Raw genomic sequence first — 22903 nt, 5'->3', positions numbered from 1 at the left:
ACAAATATTCAATAATGAGCACATCATGGAAGATGTGTGTCCATGGAGTATGTTTAATAGTGTCACCTTATCATTAAAAAGGCTCTTAATTTTCACTTGCTGTTTTTGATATGGAGTGATTCTTTCATGTTGAGGGTACTCCCAGAAACATATCCACTGGAGATGAGATGGGATGGGGCTTATAAACCAAAAGATTACAACATGTGATCAAAAGGGAAGGACCTTTCCTTTACCTCTATACACGATCTCGGCAGGAAAATCATATGTGGACTTTGTCTAATGATTCGTGCCACATCACACATCTAAAACACGTCAATCCAGTTTCATCTTTATAAAAGTGATTCTTCCTTTCTCTATTTAAAATGCAAAATGACCAAAAATTTAATTTTTCTTCTCCCTTTCATATTTAATAAGTAACGTGTGCCCTAAGGGCACATGTTAAGCTGTACTTAAAACACCTTGAAAATAAGCATTTGATGGCTTTTTTTGGTAGGAGTTTTTTTTTTTTTCCAAGGGCATTTTAGCTATCGTGTACCCTTTGGGCACATGTTAAAGCACTAAAATTGGTTGTCCATTCTATCCAAAATAGGGATTAGTGAGCCCACCCGGCCTTCTCTGGGTTCATTGTTGAATCTTAGGAGTAAATGTCCTAGATCTTCTCAGCTACACAAGATAGTGGATGGTACAAATTTGGTTTAGGAAAATGCATCCAATTAGTTTTAAACTAATAAGAGATCATTTCTCTGTTTAATTTAGATTGGTGGTTAACCATCTTCTTCATCAATTCAGATTTTGATGAATCAGATTTTTTGTGATAGGAATTTTTTTTCCATTAAATTAATTGCTATTGTGGTTCTATTTATTTTAATAAATAGATTGATATGGTCCAACCTAACATGTCAAAAATTTGTCAACAATATAATTTGCAATTATACTTTGGGATGAGAGAATTAGTGATTTTATTAATTTGATGAATATAAGGTTAATATAGATCTAGTACACTCGCTCAACCGAGTGCTCTCCTTCGATTAATAGCCAAATGTAAGAAAAATGACTAGTCAATTAATGAAATCATTTATCTTCAAGAGATGGATTGTGGGCTTGCGGCTTTCTTTTCTTTAGGATTGTGTTGGTCAGTTGAGAATGAGATTTGCTTCTAAAGAAATACTTTTAAGTTTTATCTTCTTTAGAGGTTTTGGAGATATGTTATCTCTTTGAGCGGTTGCAAAGGAAGTTTTGCTTCTAAAAAGGACTGTAAGACTTGATCTTTTCCGGAGGCTTATAATCAAAGTATCTTATTTTTTGGAGGATGACTTGTGAATTGCTTCTTATATAGAGAGAATCAAACCTTTAGTCTCCCTTAATAAAAATAATGTAGGATCCTACCAAATGAACACTACATTAGTATGTATAGGCCTAGGTTGGAGTAACTTTTCACATATACCCTTTATCTTTATAGATTTTAGTTGAATGGTTTGAAGGGTAAACTAGTTCAATTCCAACTTTGGATAGTGAGCCCACACAAAAGCCCATAAAGAAGGATTGGAAACTTGGGATTCTTAAGTGCTATTTGTTAAACTAAAAAAAATAAGTACTAAATAGCATTGAGTGCTGAAACTTATAAGCACTAAATTTAAGTGTGGAAAAAGTTATTTGTTTAGATGCAAAATTATATTTGTCACACATTGCTGAAATACGTAAATTATCTTTTTAACCCTTACAATCATATTATACATTGTTTGCATGTTTCAAATGCCTATTTCTTATTAAATACAATAAAATATATTATTTCTTACAAAATTAAAATACAATTCATTTTTAAATAATAAGTAATACTCAAAATTTCAATTTATAAATACTAATTTTATTTCTAAAAGCTCACAAATTTCAAATTAAAAACAATAATATCACAAGTGACCAAAATTTGAAATCAACATTGAAATAACTTAATTGGGGATGAATAATTTTCGATGAAAATAGAGGATGTGTAATTATAAAAGCACCCCACGAAATTAATAAGGGCAACCCACACTATAGTCAATTTTTTTTTTTTTGTCTTATGTAGGTTAAAGTTTTTGGAATGAATCAATTTTTGGTGAGGATAATCTATATGGTCTAGAGATCATACTCACCAAAAATCAGTCCAACCCGAAACTTCTAACCCATATAAGACAAAACAATTTAATCATTGTGTGGGTTTATTAATTTGTGGAGTGTTTATATACTTATCCATGGGATATAAGAGGTAATATCCTTTTAAGTATAAGGGCATACTTGTCTGTGCCTAAAAATACAAAGGATATACTTGTCCGTGTTGAAAAAAGCAAAGTGTTTACCGCTTCAGCATTTTTTTCCAACATCAAAATAGTGTTGAATTTTGTTCACTTATTTTCAACAGTAAGCACTGAAAATATGGAGTAAACAAACACCCTATTTTGACAAAAAGTGTTGAATTTTTTTTTCGACAATAAACGCTGAAAAATAGCGCAAAAAAATACTAAATGTATGAATGAGTCCTTCCACAACTCCACCTAACAATCCCTAAATGTAAGGAAAGCATGCTCTATGCACTATAGAAGTCAGCCAAAGACTAGGTCCTTCAATATCAAAATTCCTTGAATCAAGGACTATTACAAGCAACCACCAAGCCGATCTCATCTTGTATCTTTCAATCTGTTTTTTGTAGACAGAATAGAATCCTTTAGTCTAAGAAATATTCTAAACGTGTGTTTCTTTTCAAGGTTCTCCACAAGGAAACCTATCACTTTATATATATATATGAATCGATCACTCAAGAACTCACCTTTTGAGGTTGAGTTTTCCCAAATATCTTTTTAATCCATTGCTTGGGTGTGGTCTTCATAACTAGGCTATTTGGTTATTGGACAGTGACCAAAGCAAGGAGTGGGTGCGAGTGCAAATTCAAAAACATCATTCAAAATTATCTTAGATTGCCTCTAGAGCATTAGATTAATAATATCATGAATAATGCTGAAGTGGCCTTAAGGTTGTACCTCATATCCCACATCCTGATGTGAAAGTGTGTAGATCATAGATGTTTTTCATCGAGATACAAGTATCCCAGATCCTGATGTGAAAGTTAGTAGGAATCATAGATGGTTTTCATCGAGAAACAAGTCAAAAAGCTTCTATGATTCCTACACACTTTCATGTCAAGATGTGTGATATGAGGTACAATCCTGAGGTCCAACGTGACTGTAATAATTTACTTAAATATCAATTTATTTTTTATGCTTTCTTGAATTACTTATTTCATCACCACTTATTCTTTGTTGAAAAAATTCATTTTTTTTTTATAATTTAGAATAAAATAAACATATTTATTCAATAAATTTCTTATTTTAATAATTAGTGATTCAATAATCAATAAATATTTTAATGATTGAAATTTCTTCTACTTCACAGGTTTTAGATTAATTTGTAATTATAGCAATATTTTAAAATTTTACTTATTGGACACTTGTTATTTTATAACTATAATACACACCGATATTTCATTGCAGTGTTCACTTTTGAGAATATACATGACTAATAATTCTCTAAAAAAATACTTAATATAATCAGGGCTGGCTCAATACAAGTTCAGGCCACAGGTTAAATTTTAAAATTACACCTTTTTGATATTTAATATATATATTAATACAAATAATAATTAATCTTTAAAATATTAAAATTTATTTTTTATTATATTTTGAGATTAAAAGTTACTAATTAAGCTTTTACATTCAAATTTGCCTAATATATCCTTTTAAAAGGTTTAAAAAATATATTTTTTTTTATTTTTTATTTTTTGTTTTAAGTTTCATGATAGAGGTTGTTTTAATTTTTTTGTGGAAGCTAACCATTTTCTAAAGAATCCGATCTCACATGGGTGGAATATTTGGGGATTTAACAAAAAAATATTAAATGGAATAGGTTAATTTTTTAAAAAGTTTAGAACGAATGATGGGTGGGTTTTTTTTTTTTTTTTCTAAGTTTAAAGATAAGTGTTTCAAAAAAATTGGAAACTAACCATTTTTTGGAAAAAAGGATCCAACGTGGATGGATTTGAATTTTTTTATTTTATTATTATTATTTTAAATGTAATAGGTTTATTTTTGTAGATTGATACAAGCCAACGTGGGTGGTTTTTTTTCTTTTTTTAATTTCAAGATAGGGTTGTTTTAAATTTTTAAGAAACTAAATTTTTTTTGGGTATTTGATCCAAAGTTGGATTTGTATTTTTTTTTTTTTTTTTTTTTAGAAACGTTTTTCTTACTAACATGGTAGGATTTTAAGCCTTACTAAGGGCCCTTTTGTTCAAATGGATTACCATATTAGAAATCTCAAATCCAACACCAGGGCTCTCTAAATTTCATAGAAAAACTCACAAAAAATAGAATTTTAAAAAACATTTTCTTTTGGGTATGATCCAAGGTTTTGAAAATGAACTCTATCGAACTTTCACATAACTCCCAAATTTAAAACTAAAATCCCAAAGTGAAAAAAAAATTTTGTTTATAGTTTTTTTCTTCAAAGTTCATAAAGTTTTGTCCTCTACAACCATGAAGCATCAGATCATGTTTTCTAATGCCATAAAATGAGCCCAAGGACTCTTAGGGTCTGTTCTTTACAGAAGCCAGCTTTAGCTCCAGAAAGTGGTTTCTAGAAGAAGCAGAAGTCCGAAGCCTGAAAAGTCATATCCAATAAGCATAGAAGCGAGAAAAACATATTCATTTGACAGCTTTTTATTACTGGATTCTGATAAAATGATCAAAATACCCTTAATGTTGATAATGCACCCAGAATGCATAAAAAATTATCAGAACACCTTAATAAATATATAATTACACTAAATACATATATAAATATAATAAATTTATATTAAAAAATTATAAAAATAATTATTTTTAATTTAAATAAATTTATAAATTTTTTAATTCTATTGAAATTTCAACAATATCTTTTCTTAAAAATGGACATATTAAATTTTCCTGATAAAAAAAATATCTGCACAATGCACCGCATGATACATAATCTATCATCTACGCAATATCTAATACACATTAACATTTAAAAAAATACATAATACGTACATCAATATATTTTAAGTCATTATAGTTCATCATTGTTTTAAGAGAAATGTTACTATTAACATTATAATAAAAAATGACCAGAATGTCTTAATAAATATATAATTACAATATATATATATATATATATATATATATATATATATATATATATATATATATATTATAAAATTAATTATTTTACTTTAACAAAATTTGTAAATTTTATAATTCTATCGAAATTTCGATAGCATCTCCTCTTAAAAATAGACATATGAGATTTTCCTTAAAAAGAAAATACATGCATAATACATAATCCAATATCCACATAACATCTTATACACATTAGCATTCCATACAAAATCCAACCTCCACATAACATCCTATACACATTAAAATTTCATACACAATCCAACCTCCACATAACATCCCATACACATTCCAACATCCACATAACATCCCATACACAAATCACATTTTATCAAATAAAAAGTATTACAATGTCATACAAAAAGAGAAACATAATTTTCATTAAGAACAAATCTAAAATAAATTAAAGCTCTTAAGCTTTATTATAAACAACATATAATGCATTAGTTATTTCAGTCATTGTCATCTCCATGGTAACACGAGATCGACGATCTACAGGCTCACCATTATTATCATGTTCAGGTGTACCTTATTCATCTTCCATAATTTGTTCTTCTTCGAAACGTAAGAATTCTTCATCTGCAATTGCATGTTTTCTTATGAAGTTATGGAGTATCATGCAAGCCAATGTAATATCTCGTTATGTTTCGAATTTGTAACGTAACATTTGCTTCAAAATTGGTCATTTTGCCTTTAAAACTCTAAAACATCACTCTATGACATTCATAAATGAAGAATACATATAATTAAAGAATTATTTATCTGTTCTTGACCTCGACTCTCTTCTAAAATCTTGTAAATGATATGTTACACCCCGATAAGGTGCAAGGTAGCCTTCCATCAATGGATATCCAGAGTCGACCAAATGATATTTTCCTTGAAAAAAGAAAATAACATATTAAGAACGAAGATGTGGAAATTGTATTTTACTATTGTATTTTATCTTAACTTTAAAATAACTAACTTGGAGGTGGATGTGGAAATTATAACGATGACTTCGTAATAGTGTCGAGAAACATGCGAGAATCATTAGTTGATCCCTCCCATCCAGCTACGACATGTGTAAATGTCATATCAAAAGCACAAGTAGCCATAACATTTTGTGTTATGTCTTTGTGTCCTCGAAATCTATTCTGATGCACTAACGGGATATGTGCACTAATGTGTGTCCCATCAATCGTCCCAACACAGTCCTTAAATTTACATATTTCAAATATAAATAACGATATTTGTCGTTATTAGAAATAATGGTAAATAAAGAAAAATCATTAAGAAAATACCTTGAAATATGGCCAATATCTTTCATTGGTTCGTATATGCATCAAAACTTCGTTAAGATTAGGAAGAACGATCAAAAGTTTTAAAATTTCAATTAAACCTCTTAGAACTATATGAAAATATTTGTTAATTGTGTCTAATAAATGTCTAAAACTGTCCCTCAGTACCCTATGTCTTTCATTGTGACCCACGGTATAAACAAACATTGCAACTTGTTCTTGGACCGAGATCTTCTTTTCATCTTTTAACAGACCCATTCCTTTTAATATGTCACACAAATTTAAGAAAGCATGTCGTTCCATCCTAAATAAATCATTGCATGTGTTACTCTCTTCATCAATGATTTGACGCACATAATCTGCTCCAGTATAAACAAAACTCCTATGTGGTTCCCTATAGATAAAAGTGTCAGCGTATTGTTGTATTGCAATAATGGCACCTATTACCAAAATATCTAACGATAGATCATTATTTACGGTATTCACGTCATGTACTTCATCGTTACTAGACATATCATCGTGCGTGGAAATATCTTCATCGAAATCCATAAGTCTGTATAAATACACAATTACAAATTATATAAATTCAAACCATAACACTTAAATAACATAGATAACACAATAGACATGTTTAACATTCACCACATAATGGGCATACTACCCAATCCACAAAACATAAAAAAAAAAAATAGACATTGTCAATAACATACTACCATATTCATAACTATCTATGAAAGATGGCAAAAAACATACATATCAAAAATTACACAAATACTACTTAGAAGGATTAATTCGAGCATCATCCATCTCACCATCCATCCACTCAATACAGAGTTCATCGGTTCGCAACATGTACCAAATTTGCCTGTACTCAATCTTCATGCTAAATAATTTCAGTGCAAACCGATAACGATCACTATTAGGGATGATCTCTGTTGTTGCATCCAACAGATCAATACACTCCCTAATGCTACCAGGTTGTGTAAGTGGTGCACTACTCGCGCTCGTCCTCGACGAAACTACTTTAATCAAACGATCAATTTGTTGTCCCAACATAGTTGCATTCGTCATTTTTTATCGTTTGGAATGAGAATGGAAATCTCTAGATTTCTTGTGTGATGGTGCAGTAAACGTAGGGATACCATCACCATCAACATCAATATTAGTAGAAATATCAACATGTGACTAAGGATCTAATGGTTGGGACTCTGGTGGTTGCGTTTCTTGAACAAATGCAAGATCATCATTACCACCACCACCACTATCATCATCATCATCATGAAGCTCATACTCTCCAACTCTAGATGACCCAATGGATGGACGTGCACCAAGATTAGAAGAGCTTACGACATACTCTCCAGTAGCATAGGTCCCTCCAAATAATATATCCAACTCTTCAACATGTTCCAGTCTTTCATAACGCCATTGTGCATCAGTTTTATTTTTCTACAAAATAAATAAATTTCTTTAATGGGTTTGAATAGGTAAACGTGACTTTCCTATTTGATAAACTAATCGAAAATTACCTCCAACCAAGAGTTCCACCAGTCATCACTCGCTAATACCTTATTGTTAACAGCGTCGTAATCCACACCACTACATACTTTTAACTTTATCCATCTAGCCCACATAGCTTTACTTTTATCCCAACGATTCTTATGTTATTTTTTAGTATAACTGATCCCTGTCGTTGTCTGGAATTGCTTCATTAGAGATGAATACCCCGATACATTAAGTGAAGTACCAGGTCTTTTTCCCTTCTTAACCAATTTCACGCAGATATCAACCCAAATCTTATGAAGATAGGGTGTCCATCTTGCAGAATCAATTTTTGACTCTATCTCTTTTGGTTATGTTACTTTTTGTCTCGACATCTGACAACTTAAATATTCATTTAAAAATAAATAATGAATAAAGAATAATCAATAAATTCATAAAGCAAATAATTATATAAATTTGCATTTATTTATATAAATTTTGCATGTGAGGTGAATTTAAAAAAAACTTACCTCATTAATTGATAGAATATCCAATGCATATGATAGAACATAGCTAAAACAGTAATCTCAACTAATTTCAATCATTAATTGATTGACACATTGACTATGAACTATCCCACATCTTTATATTTGCAAAGCTTACCCCTTTTTTTTTTTCACATTTGGCTTCTATTATACACTTGAACTTTATTACAAATTAAATACATGATTATGATCGTATATAATCACAAAGGTGCAATGCCTATTTATAAAGAGAAACTAGACTGATGATTTCTAATCATTTAATTGAAGAAGCACAAATAAAATATCTAAATCTAATGAGTAGAAATCGTAATAAAAATTGATAAATTCTAACAACCATAAATAACTGAGTGCGAGTAAATAATTTGGTCCAAAATTATAAGATTTGTCTAGCTACTTCGAATGTGGGGGCTTTAAAAGAAAAGAGCTTAGAGCTAGTGGATACAATGAAAAGAAGAAAAATTAACCTAATTTGCTAACCATAAGTAGTCCCCACGAACTCCTAGTTAGATTATGAGAAACCATATCCAATACACAAGATGACATAGATGAACTAATTCAAAGAAGTCCTAACAAAAAGAGGATATTCATAGGAAGAAACTTATATGAAAACATAAGGAGAAAGGTAGATAACATGATAAGGTAACACAAAATATTGCTTTAGAGAAATAAATTATATGAACAATTTACTAACTACAGTTAATTCATAAAAAATAAATGGCCTTTCATCCAGTGGGCTTATTTCTTTTGCAAATGTATGAATATACATTATAGTTGAAACTAATGGTGACAATATACATTTTTTTGACTGATTATTTCCACTTGCTTAATGTAATATTATCACACTTTTATCTTATTAATTTAATAAGCAATTGTATACAAATTTTGAGTCTCTTGTACCTATTACAGTGTAAAATACAATTTTCTAAAAGTAATAATTTCAAAATTTTCCAAAGTAGTAAAAAAAATGTCATTTTTACTATAAATACTGAAAACTCAAATTATTGTAAATATTACATATCCTTAAGCTACTATAACTATGCATGTGGTATGCTTATCCTTAGAAGCATAGCACCACTATATGGTTCTCTGTTGTGTGTTCAGTGCTACATTAATGTCCAAGATTACTAGGGAGAGCTATAATGGTTTGGTTGAAAAAATTCTCAAGCGAATGGAAGCTTGGAAATCTAAGCTTTTAGCGGATGGAGGAAGGTTAACCTTATTAAAGCACGTTTTTGCTTCCATACCAATCTACCTTTTTTCGATTCTTCCAATTCCTAAATCAACAATTCATACAATTGAACAACATTGTGACTCGAAAAAAATTCACCTTATGTGATGGGATAAGTTGGCAACTCCAAAGAAGGAAGGAGGTCTGGGGCTTTGTCGTTTAAAAGACATACACAAAATTGGGTAGCGTTCAATGGCTAACTTTTTGGCAAAACATTTTTCAAAACATGAGTTAGAAGTTTTGGAATGGGCTGATTTTGGGTGAGGATGATCTCTACGGTGAGGAGATCATCATCACCAAAAATCAGCCCATTCCAAAACTTTTAACTCATGTTTTGAAAAATATTTTGCAAAAAAATTAGCCATTGAACGTGACCCCACAAAATTAGCATGATGAAACTATGTTGGAAATTTCACACTATTCAGTCCTTATGAACATAATTCCTAAAAGGTAAAAATACCTTAAGCATCAATGCATGTATACAGCTAAAGATTTTCAAAATTCTTCTCTTATTTGGAAAGCTATGGTCAAATTAATGCCATTGATGCTTCAAAATGTCAGATTTATTGTGGGCAATGGGACAAGCGTGGACAAATAGAAGGTGGAATCTAGAGAGGGTTGAAGTTCTTTATGGTGAAGATGTTGTAAACTTGCGTGGCTCTATTTAGGTGCAACAGGGTATTAATCTGATGGGCTGTTCACTTCAAAATCTGCTTTGGAGGTTGTTCGGGCTCATCACTAAAATAAATCAGAAATGGAGAATAATCTGAAAATTGGAATGTCCTCATAAAATTCAGATTTTCAGGTGGAAAATTATTCATCATATTTGCCTCTTAGAGGAAGTCAGGAAGAGAAGAAAAAGGAATATATCCCAAAAAAGGAATCCAATAAAATTGTTCAATCGACTCCATTCCAAGATATTACATTGTAATTGATTCCAATAAAAAGGAATCCAAAACCAAGGTGGACACCCATTCAAATAACACATATATCCCAAAAAAATCAGAAAAAAACCTCTAAAAATATAATCAATGAAAAATATCCAAAAATCAACATCAAAATTCTTTAAAAAAATCACTAGAACAAAACTTATATCAGAGAAAAAAAAAACATCTAAAACTAGAAAGTTATGTGAAAGAAACTTACCTTTGTTCGATTGAGAAACCCTAACAGAGTTGGCGGAGTTGAAAGAAGTTTGAAGAAGAAGAGATTACAGAGAGGAGTTGGCGGAGTTGGTAGAGTTGATGAGAAATTTTGGGGAAGAAGATGAGATTATAGAGAGGTGTTGAGAGATTCAACAAGAATGACGTTGTTTGTGCTATCGTCTGTGTTGAAAATCAACAAAACGAAGGGTTTTAGATTTGTAATTTTGTTGAAAATTTAAAAAAAGATGAAGGGTATTTTAGTCTTTATACCTGAACTATTTTTCGATGATTTGCTTTGCGCAGAAGCAAAATAAAGAAGCCCTCTTTAGAGGACTCTTGATAAGAGCCATTTTCAGGCTTTTTTTTTATATTGATAAGAGCAGAAGAAGCCCAAACGAACAGTGTTTATTGGGCTTTTTAGGCTTAAAAGCTAAAAAAGCATATGGAACGGGCTTTCGAAGCCCAAACGAACAACCCCTTAGTAAAGGTGAAATCCCTATTAATTTAGTAAGGCTATTTGGACCCCGTTTATTAAAAAAAAACTTGATGGAATGTGTCAACGTGTCTAACTACAAGGGGGTATAATAATATATATTATTTGAAAACACCTATCATTTCCAACGTGTAAGGAGGTGTACGTGAAAATAGTCTAAATTTGACGGCCTAAAACCATCGAATTTATTAAAATTTGACAGCCTTTCCCGTCGAATTCATTCATTGTTTTGGGCTATATCAAAAAAAATTTCGACGGTCATAAGCTATAGAGAAATAAATTCGTCGGCTTTAAAAACCGTCAAAAAAATAAAATTCGACGACTCTAAACCAACAAAAAAATTTTATTCGACGACTCTAAATCATCAAATTTGGTTTTTTAACATAAATTCGACGGTCTTGAACCGTCAAATTTGATATTTTTTTAACATAAATTCGATGACTTTGAGCCGTCGAATTACTAAATATAGTGAATTTTTTTATGCGTCCAAATGCCAAATGTTTTCGACTTGTACCTACAAAAAAATTCACATGTCTACTAGTGCTCCATATCTCATCCATCCACATCCATATCTCATCCATCCACATCTACATCCACATCCCATCTGCACCAATTATCATTCAATTAATAGTATCATCTATAAGGCTTTGATGAAAGCATGGTTTCAAAACTCGTCCATGTCGTCTCAGTATCAGGCATGAACGAGATGGATGGATAAGTCAAATTTTCAAACGAGACTTAATACCTCATTTGTATACACGTGACCACAAACCACAATGTTAAGGGATTTGAATCCTAGCCTAAAAGGGAAGGAGCTTTCCTTTACCTTTATATATGATCTCGACAAGAAAATCATGTGGACTTTGTCTAATGACTCGTGCCACATCACACATCTAAAACACGTCCATCCGGTTTTCATCTTTATAAAAGAGATTCTACACTTCTCTATTTAAAATGCCAAAATGACAAAAAATTTAATTTTTCTTCTCCCTTTCATATTTAATTCACTACAATAAAACAGGGATATAGCGATGGCCACAACCGTTGCTATAGGTAAACAAAAGCGTCGCAAATACATATAGCGACGGCCACCCTGACCGTTGGTGGTCATCGCTAAAACCTCAAATGCTATATCTATTATCGACGGCCAACAATTGCCGAGACTATCATTATATATAAGACTTACAGTGATAGCCACTTGTCATTGTTGCTATAGGGTATTTCTTTTTTTTTTTTTTTAAATAGTCTTTTAATCTCAAATCCAACACCATAGCCTGCTAGACATCATAGAAAAACTCAGATAAAAAATAAAATTTCAAACAACATTTTCTTTTGGGGATGATCCAAGATTTTGAAAATGAACTGCTACCAATCTTCAACATAACTCTCAAATTTAAAACTAAAATTCAAAAGTGAAAAATAATTTTTGTTTTGAATGATTTTTCTTCTAAGTTCATAGAATTTTGTCCTCTACAACCATGAAGTATCAGATCATGTTTTTTTATGCCACAAAATAAAATCAAGGAACCTTAGTAAGGGTGAAATCCCTACTAATTTAGTAAGGTTAGTTGGACCCATATTAAAAAAAAAAAAAAAAAAAAAAAAAAACTTGATGGAACGTGTCAACGTGTCCAACTACAAGGGAGTATAATAATACGTAAAGAGGTGTGTGATAAAAAAAATTAATAATAGTAATTTTTATTTTTATTTTTTTGAAATAAATTGGATAACTGTTATTTTTTAATTAATTAATTAGAAATTGTCAAAAAAATTAATTTAAAATAATATTTTTTTAAAAGATAATAATTTTTGAGAAATTATCAAAACCAACCAAACTTCACCTTTAAAATGCCGATTTTTTTTAAAAAAAATCAAAAATTGCACCCACTGATTTTTTTTAATGATTTTCTCTAAATCATAAAAAATAAAATAATACAATAACAAACAAACAATCGAATTTTGACAAATAAAAAATAAAAAATATATATTTTTCTCTAAATATTTTATGATTTTCTTGTTTTTAACTTACCTCCCTTATTAATCTGGCATATCCAAAACTCCCTTGACTTGCGAACTTTGACTACTTTCAATTTTTAACCATAAATGACGAAATTAACACTCTTTTCCCAGTTTTTAAATTTTACTTACAAATTAATTTCTTAAGATTTTGTCAATTAAATTTTAAAATGTTAATCTTATCCTCTATGATCTGGACTTATAGTGTCAAAGGAAGTAGGCACAGTCATTAATTAGGGAATTATACCAAAAAATTCCAAATTTATTTTATTTTTATATTTCTTTATTTGTTCACAATATATCTTCTTTAATTCTTTTTCCTAATATCAATAATATAAAATAAAATAAAACAAATAAAAAATAAAATAAAAACCGAATCCAATTAAAAAAATATGTAAAGTAATTCTAATAAAAAATAATGTTAAAGTGACCTCAAGACTGAACTTCACATCACACACCCTGACGTCAAAGTGTATAGGAACCATAAATGCTTTTCATCGAATCATGTCAGGACGTGTGACATGAGGTACAATCTTGAGGTCGCTGCAGCACGACTCAACAATAAATTTAGAAAAAAAAAAACTAAGATTGTTTGTTCATATTCAATCTAATAGATTATTGTTCTAAGTTTCTACGATAACAAATAATCAGGTTAAATGTTCTAGAAAAATGTGAGAATTAAAAGAATGTGAATGGAAATAATGATTGATTAGAGAACATATCATAAAAATACTATCTCAAGAACATAAGGCTTGACTTCGGACATTAACAAACCCCAAATTTCTGGGATTGGATTTTTTTTTGTTTTTATAACATCAGTTACTTGAAATCTTCTATACACTCAAAAATGAAATTTGGTCCATCTAAAAATTAGTTTGATTAGTGATTTAAGTACATGGATAGAATTGATTAGATCTTAATTATTTTATGTTCTACAAGAATACACATATCAATTGAGACCAAAAATTTAATTAAGAAAGATTTTTTTAAAAATAAAAATTGTAAGCTATTACCAAAGGCCTAATTATTTTAAGGATAAATTAAGAATTACACTTCTTTACAAGGGTTTTATAAAAATCTCTGGAAAAAATCGAAAGAATCCCCTCGATGCATAAAAATAAAGAAGTTTTTATTTAAAAGAGTTGTGATAACCTGACTCCCCCACATGACATACTCAAAATACTCACTTGATGTGGGGTGTGCAAGAACCATAAACTTTATTCCTCGGGATACACGACCGTGTATGATCATAAATCTGTGCAGTTGTGCATCCCAATGAAAGAAAATCTATGATTTTGGCACATGCCATGTCAGGTGAGTATGCCACGTGGTTGTGTCAGGTTATCGTTATTCTTTGTCAAAATTCCATTGTTTGTTTGTTATTGCATTGTTTCCTTCTTTTTTTTCATGATTTAGAGAAAATCATAAAAAAAATCGGTGGCTGCAATTTTTTATTTAAAAAATAAAATAAAATTTGACCCTTTAAAGGTGGAATTTGATTTGTTTTGATATTTTTCAAAAATTGTTACCTTTAAAAAAAATATTATTTTAAGTAGATTTTTTATTATTTATAATTTCTCTTTTTTTGAGGTGCGGGGAGGAGAGCTTCTCAAATTAAGCCTCAGGCGATTGCCTAAGTGACCTTATACTTAAGCCGGCCATGGCTATAACAAAATATAATGAAAATCTTAATGAAGAGTGGGTTTTCAACGTTTTGGAAGCAGGTTCCCATATATCGAGAACTAGGATTTGAGAAGGTTTCTCTCTCAAAGTGATAAAGCGAGGATTGAAAGTGGGAGCGGCACCCATAATAAGAGGATTGAGTCACTATTTGGACTTACCCTTTCAATAGATTTATTAGCTCGACCAGAGACTAATCCATTTCAATAATATAATGTGTGGGCCTAGCACATAATATATATGACTTTCATATGGGCGCGCTCACACACAAACACACTATATATATATATATGAACAGCTTATTCTAAGATAATTTAGGTCAAATTCTTGAGATGTCCATTTCAACAAAGTAATTAATTTCTTGGGGCCACTCTCCATAACTGATTGACCCTCAACTCAACCACTTGCACTCTTGGAAGGGGTGGTGCATGTGACCATGTGACTAAGTATACCCACAATAAGAAAAAAAAAAAAAAAAAAAAAAAAAAGATTTATGAGATATATAGGGACCTTCCTGCAATTTCAGTTTCTATAGTTAATGGACATCTAATCCTCAAGCCTTTCAAAGAGCCTATCCATGAAGTATTCTTATATACAAAATAAAACTCGAGAACCTAATATCTTTCGAGGTTTAAATCTCAGCTCTCAAAAGTATGGCATCAAATGAAAATGTGTCAGATCCGAGTTGGATCTAAAGCTATCCATACTGAGATCTGAATCAAGGGGCATCAAATCATATTAAATATTTTTTTTATTTGGATCTATTCCAAAGATCCAACCCGTTAAATTTGATTTTCGAGTCGCTTAGATTCACATCAAGCCCTACTTAAAAGTCATGAAAATGATAAATGTTGTGGCTGCTCCTCAAATTTTCTAAATGAAAATGTTTTAATCGTGTCTGGCTCTAAAAACAACATATAGATAGTGGTCAAATGATAATGACGGATGATGAACGCCCTTGTTTTCAGGGTTTCTTGAACACCACTCACTTTCTCTCAAAGATATTAATTTCTTGTAAATTTCCATTCTACAAGGGCTTTAAAGCTTGGATCACTGACAAATTATTTTTGACCCCTCTATGATTTTTTTATTTTTATTTTTAATTTTTATAAGCAATAAATAATTAGTAGGTGAAGTAGAAATTTGAACTTGGAGTATAGTTTCAACACTCACATACTTTAACCAACTTAACAAACTGGCACCTTTCGATCTTGGTTAACATCTAGATATAAAATCGGAATGATTATTGACTTATAGCTATTGGATTAGAAATCACAAATTGAAAACATTCATGAATCGACCCTAGGGAGTGCCATTTCCACACAGTGTATTAAAAGACGAAGAATATTACAACAGTTGGCTGTCAATGTAAAAAATCTCCAACCTTCTGACATGAATAATAATAATAAGGCTTTGATAAAAGCATGGTTTCAAAACTCGTCTGAGATCGAGACATATCGTCCGAGTTGTCTCAATATTAGGCGTGAACAAGACTGATAGACAAGTCAATTTTTCAAATGAGACTTAATACCTCACATGCATGATTTAAATTTTTGGACAAGACGTCTCAAACGTATTGAAAAACTCATTTGAGACGACCTAGTATTTGGCATGGACAAGATGAGACACGAAATGTAGTTTTAAAACCATGGATGAATGTGAATACTTACTTCTTTCCAATAATAATAATATAAAGACGAAGACTCGAACATAATTCACTTAACCAATTATCCAAAAATCTTTATGATAAGGTTTCAATGATGATAATGATGTATCAAAATTGCTCTCAAACCTCATATTTATAAGACCCAAGAATCACGTTAGTGTTAAGCCCACCCCAAGGTGGACCTGCACACCTAATGAGCTTGATCGCTGATCTTTAGCCAATTGGAGAAAATCATTTTTATCCAATGTACTCACCATAAACAATATAACTAGATAAACAATATAACTAGATAAGGCCAAGTTTTTGGTGTGCAGGTCCACTAAGAAATCAATGCCGTCCAAACACAAATGCTGATCCATAATAACTTACAATGCTTTGGGCTTGAACCCATATATAACTCAGTTAGTTGACCTTGACTTGAGAATTGTCTAATTCATCTTTTATCAAGAACTTAAAGAACTTATCTCATGGATCAGAGAGACAAAGAAGTTTGGTTTTATTCTATAAATAGGGAGGGAACTACATTGCTTTGTTGTACCTTAAACATTTAGTTCACATAGTATTCTATAAGATCATCCAAGAAAAAATGGCTATCAAGATAAGTGTTATGATAGTGTTGGGGTTGGCTATAGGCCTATTTTCCATTGTGGCCGCTGTTCCTGGAACCGCAATTTCCTACCCCCCTCCTTATACTCGTAATTATATTTCCTTCTTTATGTCATATATCTTTCTTTTTTTTATATTATTGTTGTTGTTAAAACATATTTAATATAGCGAAGATGAATATTATCTTTGTTTTCAATTGAACTTTATTAATGTCACTTATGTTATTACATGAGACAGCTACAAAATGTTTCGGGAATGTAGATAAGGGCCTTATGATCGCGAAAGCTGGTTCTCCTATATGGATTGGTTTACCTACTTGTGGGAAAAAGTATAAAGTACAATGCACGGGGCCGGCAAAGCCAGGTACACCACATCCACATCCGTGCACAGGGAAGAGCGTAGTAGTCAAGATTGTGGATCATTGCAAACTACCAACGTGTAATGCAACCCTTGCTCTATCTAAAGAAGCTTTCGCTAAGATTGCTAATCCCGGTGCTGGCAAAATCAAAATTTCCTATACCAAGTAAGCCTTGATCGATATTCTCCCTATCATTACTTACTAGAGAACGTTACAGATGTTGATGCAAAAGTAATCGGGAAAAATCATTCAAAATTATAAGACGTGGATTTGGACAAAATTGAATGAAGGAACAAGATTTTTTTAATTACGTTGACACCAAATCTTTGAGATAAAGCTTTGATGATGATGATGACGGCTAGTAAAAAATATCTAAACAGTAAAAAAATTTAACTTTGGCATGTAGAGTCCACGATGTAATATCATATGGTACATGAGATACACTGAATCATATTAAGTCCAAAGCCCGGATGGACCCAACACAACTTTAATTTGGACCCAGCTTGGGTCCATATCGTGGTCTTGGTATGAACGGGAACAAGGGCCCGACCACAGGTTGGGCTGGGCTTGGATTTTTTTTATTAAACTGAAGTAGAGTTGTCGATGGGTCTAATGTATCGTAGTACACCTTATTAGGTGCATCATATATGTCCTGAAGCTAATACTCTATTAAACATGACTTTCTTTTTTTTTTTTTGCCTTGCAGGGTGCTTGTCTGAAGAGATTCAAGATGAAGGGTGTCTTCTTAGTTCCTTCAAAGGGATACCTAGTTCATGAAAATCTATAATATATGAATATTAATATTAAATAAGGAACACATCATGGAAAATGTGTGTCTATGGATGCTTACATCCATCCATGTAGTTTGTTTTAATAAATATGTCACCTTTTGAATAACAAAGATCTTGTTATTACTTACTATTTCTACTGTGGAGTAACTCTTTCATGGCTCTAAGATGAGCAAGAAATTATAGATCTAGATGGGCTTCGATAGCTAGGATTATATTTGTTGGCTATGGAATTCCAATTCAATAAGCACTTCACTTCATGAATCTCAGTTCTCAATCCCATAAGGGTAAATCTTCTTGACTAAAATCAAAGTTTCGAGTGATTGAAGTTCACTTTAAAACCCTGTTAAGGATTTAGATTCTTGCATGAAAAAAAAAAAAGGAAAATTTCTCCATAGAGAAGAAATTAAATGTATTAAACCAATAAATTTTTATTTTTATTTTTTTACTTTGGTAGGGCGTACATACCATTGACCCTAACACATTTTCAACAGTTAAATATACTCATTTTTATGTGAAGGGACAAATAAAAACTTGAAGTTGTGACCTGGGGAGCAAATCTAGTCGCTCTTAACATCTCAATTAACCTCTGATGGCGTATTGGTCCAATATATGAGAAGAAATAGGAGAGTTGGTATCAAAATCCTAGAGTAATTACTAGTTTTGTCATCAATCACAATATATTAAGATTTCTTTGAGGAATAAAGTAAAGTTGGTTTATATCAATGAATGTGTTTGGGTTGCTTGCAAATATTATTATTATTTTTTTTACTTTTTTTTTTTTTTTTTTGATCAAGTAAGTGATCTTCACTATTTTAAATTGATTAAACTACTTTAAAAATTATTTTTCTAAAATATTTCAATAAAAAACGTATTCCACTTATTGGAGGACATACAACATTTTTTTTGGTTCATAACCTCATTTGTCAAGAATTAATTTGGAACCATTCAATAATCTGTCTAATTATTTTGAAATATAACTTATTTAATCTAATTCTATATAATTCTTATTTTAGGTTTTGGAATATATATGTTGGTGAAATCAAAATTTTGTGCTTGCCTGGCTGGTACTGGTGGCAATTAATTGGTGGCAAAACATCTCTCATTATTTTGTCTTTTAGTAAAAAGACAAATGTGTATTGAACATTCAAGTATTTTGAATTAGATAGATTTACCCGATAGACCCAACAGTTGCATTTTTATTACAAAAAGTCCTTTAGAGTTTTGACAATTCCAAAGGAACCTTACTTTATAAAGTTTATCACCCACCAAACCTCATTTTATCAAGTTTGTTACCCAACGAACCCTAGAGTGAGGATCCACATCATAAAATTCAGATTTATAGGATTAATTTATCACTTAACATACATTGGAGTGAATTTGACCTCATCAATTTGTGACATCAAAAATGTGATTTGATGACATAGGATTATAAAAGGAAAAATTATAAGTACTTTACAAAAAAATACAAAATAAAGAATTAGTTTTCACCATTGAATCTTAATTTTAAATTTGAGAGTTTCGGTAGTCATCTATTTTCAACAGCTACGATCAAGCTCAAAAAGTTTTATTTTTTAAGAATTTTTTGTTTTAAATCTGATTTTTACCGTGAAACCTAGTAGGTTGTGTTGTTGGGTTGCTAATATGATAATCCATGTGTGCCCATCGACCCCTAGTAATTTTAAGACTTACTAAGCTAGTTACAGTAGCATGATTCATTAAATAACGTTTGTTCAGGTAACAAACTTGATAAAGGAAGGGAGTTTTGTAATAAAATTACAATAGATAGGTAAATCTTCCTTTGAATTAAATTTTTTTTTTTTTTTTTAGTAAATACTTTAACAATCAATGTTAATATAATAAATGCATTTATTAATAACATAATAACTGTATTTATTATGTAAAAGATTAACATATCCTTATTTTTTTTACTAAAAGACAAAATAAAAAAGGTATATTATTAGTAAAAAAAAAGTGTTGGACAATCTTAACGTCTTCATGAGATCTTGAATGTTAGTATTATATATCATCTATTGTTATCCAATTTCAATTTCTAATCTCTTAAAAGTAGGGTTTTCAATGGGTGGGTTCAGACCATGCTTGGTTGAGTCCTAATTTGATCTAACAGGGTATACTTAGACTAGCCTATCTTATGGAGAAAATTTAAATTCATACATTTTTTTTATCATTAGCAACCAACTATCATCTTAATTGAAAATGGTTAGAAATGATTGTAGACTTATTATTAATTATGCGTTTTAATTATATTTTGTTATAAAATCACACACCTACTTATCATCGAACCCACATCCTTCGTTAACCACAAACCCCTTGTTTGCCTTAAAATAAATAAAAAAGAAAACAAAAATCATACATAAAGCATACATCTAAAATATAACAGCTGGCAAGATTTGACATTTTTTTTTTACTTATCATGGGCATCCTCACTCTTCAAGTGAGATTAATCTCACCGTCACACACACACACTATTAAAAAGTCCTATGTGTAGTTGATTGAGTCGAGGGTCAACCGGACCTTGGATGGTGGACCCAAGGAATTCATAGTTTCGTGGGGTTTCAAACACTTGGGGTTAGCAAGTTTGAACATTATCAAGCCTAACCCAGCCAAGATTTAGTGATTTTAAAGTTTTGAGAGAGCTTCTATTGGCACTCCAACTTTTACTTATTCTCAAACATTCACTTTTTTCTTTATAGGTGAACCTCCATTTGGTGAGCTAAACATGACGACGCTGAGTATAGTATATTGTTCATTTTAATTCTCAAAACATGTTTTTCCAGTGAATTCATCATTTTTAATTAAGGTGTAATAAGTAAAAGTTGGAGTGCCAGTAGCAATTCTCTAGAGAAGTCATTCTAATTTTTAGAGGCATGTGGCATATTTTTGTTCACTTAACACCTTAATATTAACCACAACTGTCAACAATGAATTTGGAAATTTTAAATTATATCTAAAACTATGTCTTGTAACATGCTTATTACATTTGATCGAATGCATTTGGTATGAGCCATCGACAGCATAACTTATGTGCATTTCAAGTTTTATAAATATTGCCTTGGGTATCAATATGTGAAGGTACATCTAGCTTTTTCTTTTCAATTTTAAAAATCTGAGTGGTTTATTTTAAAATATAAAGCATTTTATCTGATTAATATAATTATTATTTCAAGTTTTGATAGATTGGATTAAAGAGTAAAGGGATTAAAGTTCTAAAAAAAAATTAATAAACAAAACAAGTCTAAGATATTGGAGGAAAATTGATTTAAAGAAATCTTAGAAATTGGGAAAGAGACATTTGTAAATGGAATTTTAATTATGATTTAACTTAAACATATTTGTTTGGATGACAAATTCTATAAAATTGTAATTCTGAGACTACTTTCAAATGCTTGTTTTCTATTATCTCCAACAAATCAACGTATTCGACCTGAATATCCATTTATCCGAGTTTAAAACAAAAAATTCACAGTGAAGATTGTTCTTCCATCATCCTCACTAAGAAGTATGTAGTTCATCTGACACATAGGATGACGTGTAGCGCAATACAAGTCCAGTCAGATTCGGATTGTAATTAACAATTGTATTAATGACTAGTATTTCATATTCGTGTATATATATTTAACGGGAACTCAATCCTTCAATCCTTCAACTTAAGCCTCAGCTTCGTTTAGGGGATTTCTCTTCTGATTCTATCAGAGTATGTTATTTCGTCTATGTAAATCTTCTCGTTTTTTTTTTTTTTTTTCTTTTTTGGTTAGGGTTTGTCAATTATTCTCGTTTTTTGTTGTAGATTTTTCTGATTTTGAGTTTAGATGTTTTCGTTGTTGTTCTCGTAAAGGTGAAGCGTGATTTGTTGAAAAGGAGGTATTCTTCTGAAGATGAAAAAGTGTACAAAAGAATTTGACGATAACCCTCAATTCAAAGGTGTACAGAAGAATTTGACGATGACCCTCGAATCAATTTTTTTGTTGATGACATTGCCTCTTGACTAGGCCTTCTCATATACTAATTGGAAATGACCTAAATATCATTTTCTTCAATTTCTAACAAAAAACTTCCGCATTTCTCCTTAAAACCATTCATCTTCAAGTTCTTCAACTATACAACTAACCATAGTTTGCCCCCACTACAAGATAATCCTAGCTCTGCCTCTGGTTTTAAGTCTTTAAACATTGAACTAAAGATACAATTAAGAGATTGAAAAATCAAAATATCTATTTTAAAAAAATTAGATTAGGATATTGGAGGGAAACTGATTGGATCATGTTAGTTTAGCAAATTCTAATTAAATTCAAAGTTTATTGATGATTCAGGCTCCATCTAGTCAATATGTTAATAGAGTACTTTGATTGAGGTCCAAGCAAGATTAAATAACTTAAGTT

At 30.7% G+C, this 22903-nt stretch overlaps 2 protein-coding genes across 2 annotated transcripts; one reads left to right on the top strand and one right to left on the bottom strand.

The window, feature by feature from the left end:
• Window positions 1-6104: 6104 nt before the first annotated feature.
• LOC147392823 (uncharacterized) lies at window positions 6105-11175 on the bottom strand. Its single transcript, XM_086457111.1, has 3 exons — window positions 10898-11175; window positions 8026-8380; window positions 6105-7945 (listed from the first exon to the last, which is right to left on the bottom strand). Exons 2-3 carry the CDS (start codon window positions 8128-8130, stop codon window positions 7685-7687), a joined length of 366 nt encoding a protein of 121 aa, XP_086313237.1. The 5' UTR covers window positions 8131-8380; window positions 10898-11175; the 3' UTR covers window positions 6105-7684.
• Window positions 11176-17276: 6101 nt separating this feature from the next.
• LOC147392822 (EG45-like domain containing protein) lies at window positions 17277-18636 on the top strand. The gene is made up of 3 exons (XM_086456343.1): window positions 17277-17446; window positions 17595-17880; window positions 18422-18636. The coding sequence occupies exons 1-3, from the start codon at window positions 17338-17340 to the stop codon at window positions 18432-18434; spliced, it is 408 nt and encodes a 135-aa protein (XP_086312469.1). The 5' UTR covers window positions 17277-17337; the 3' UTR covers window positions 18435-18636.
• Window positions 18637-22903: the final 4267 nt, after the last annotated feature.

This window comes from Akebia trifoliata, chromosome 10 (assembly GCF_017979445.1).
Source record: "Akebia trifoliata isolate Shusen 1 chromosome 10, ASM1797944v1, whole genome shotgun sequence".
Classification (NCBI taxonomy): Eukaryota; Viridiplantae; Streptophyta; class Magnoliopsida; order Ranunculales; family Lardizabalaceae; genus Akebia; species Akebia trifoliata.
This window is presented reverse-complemented; position numbering and strand designations above follow the sequence as displayed.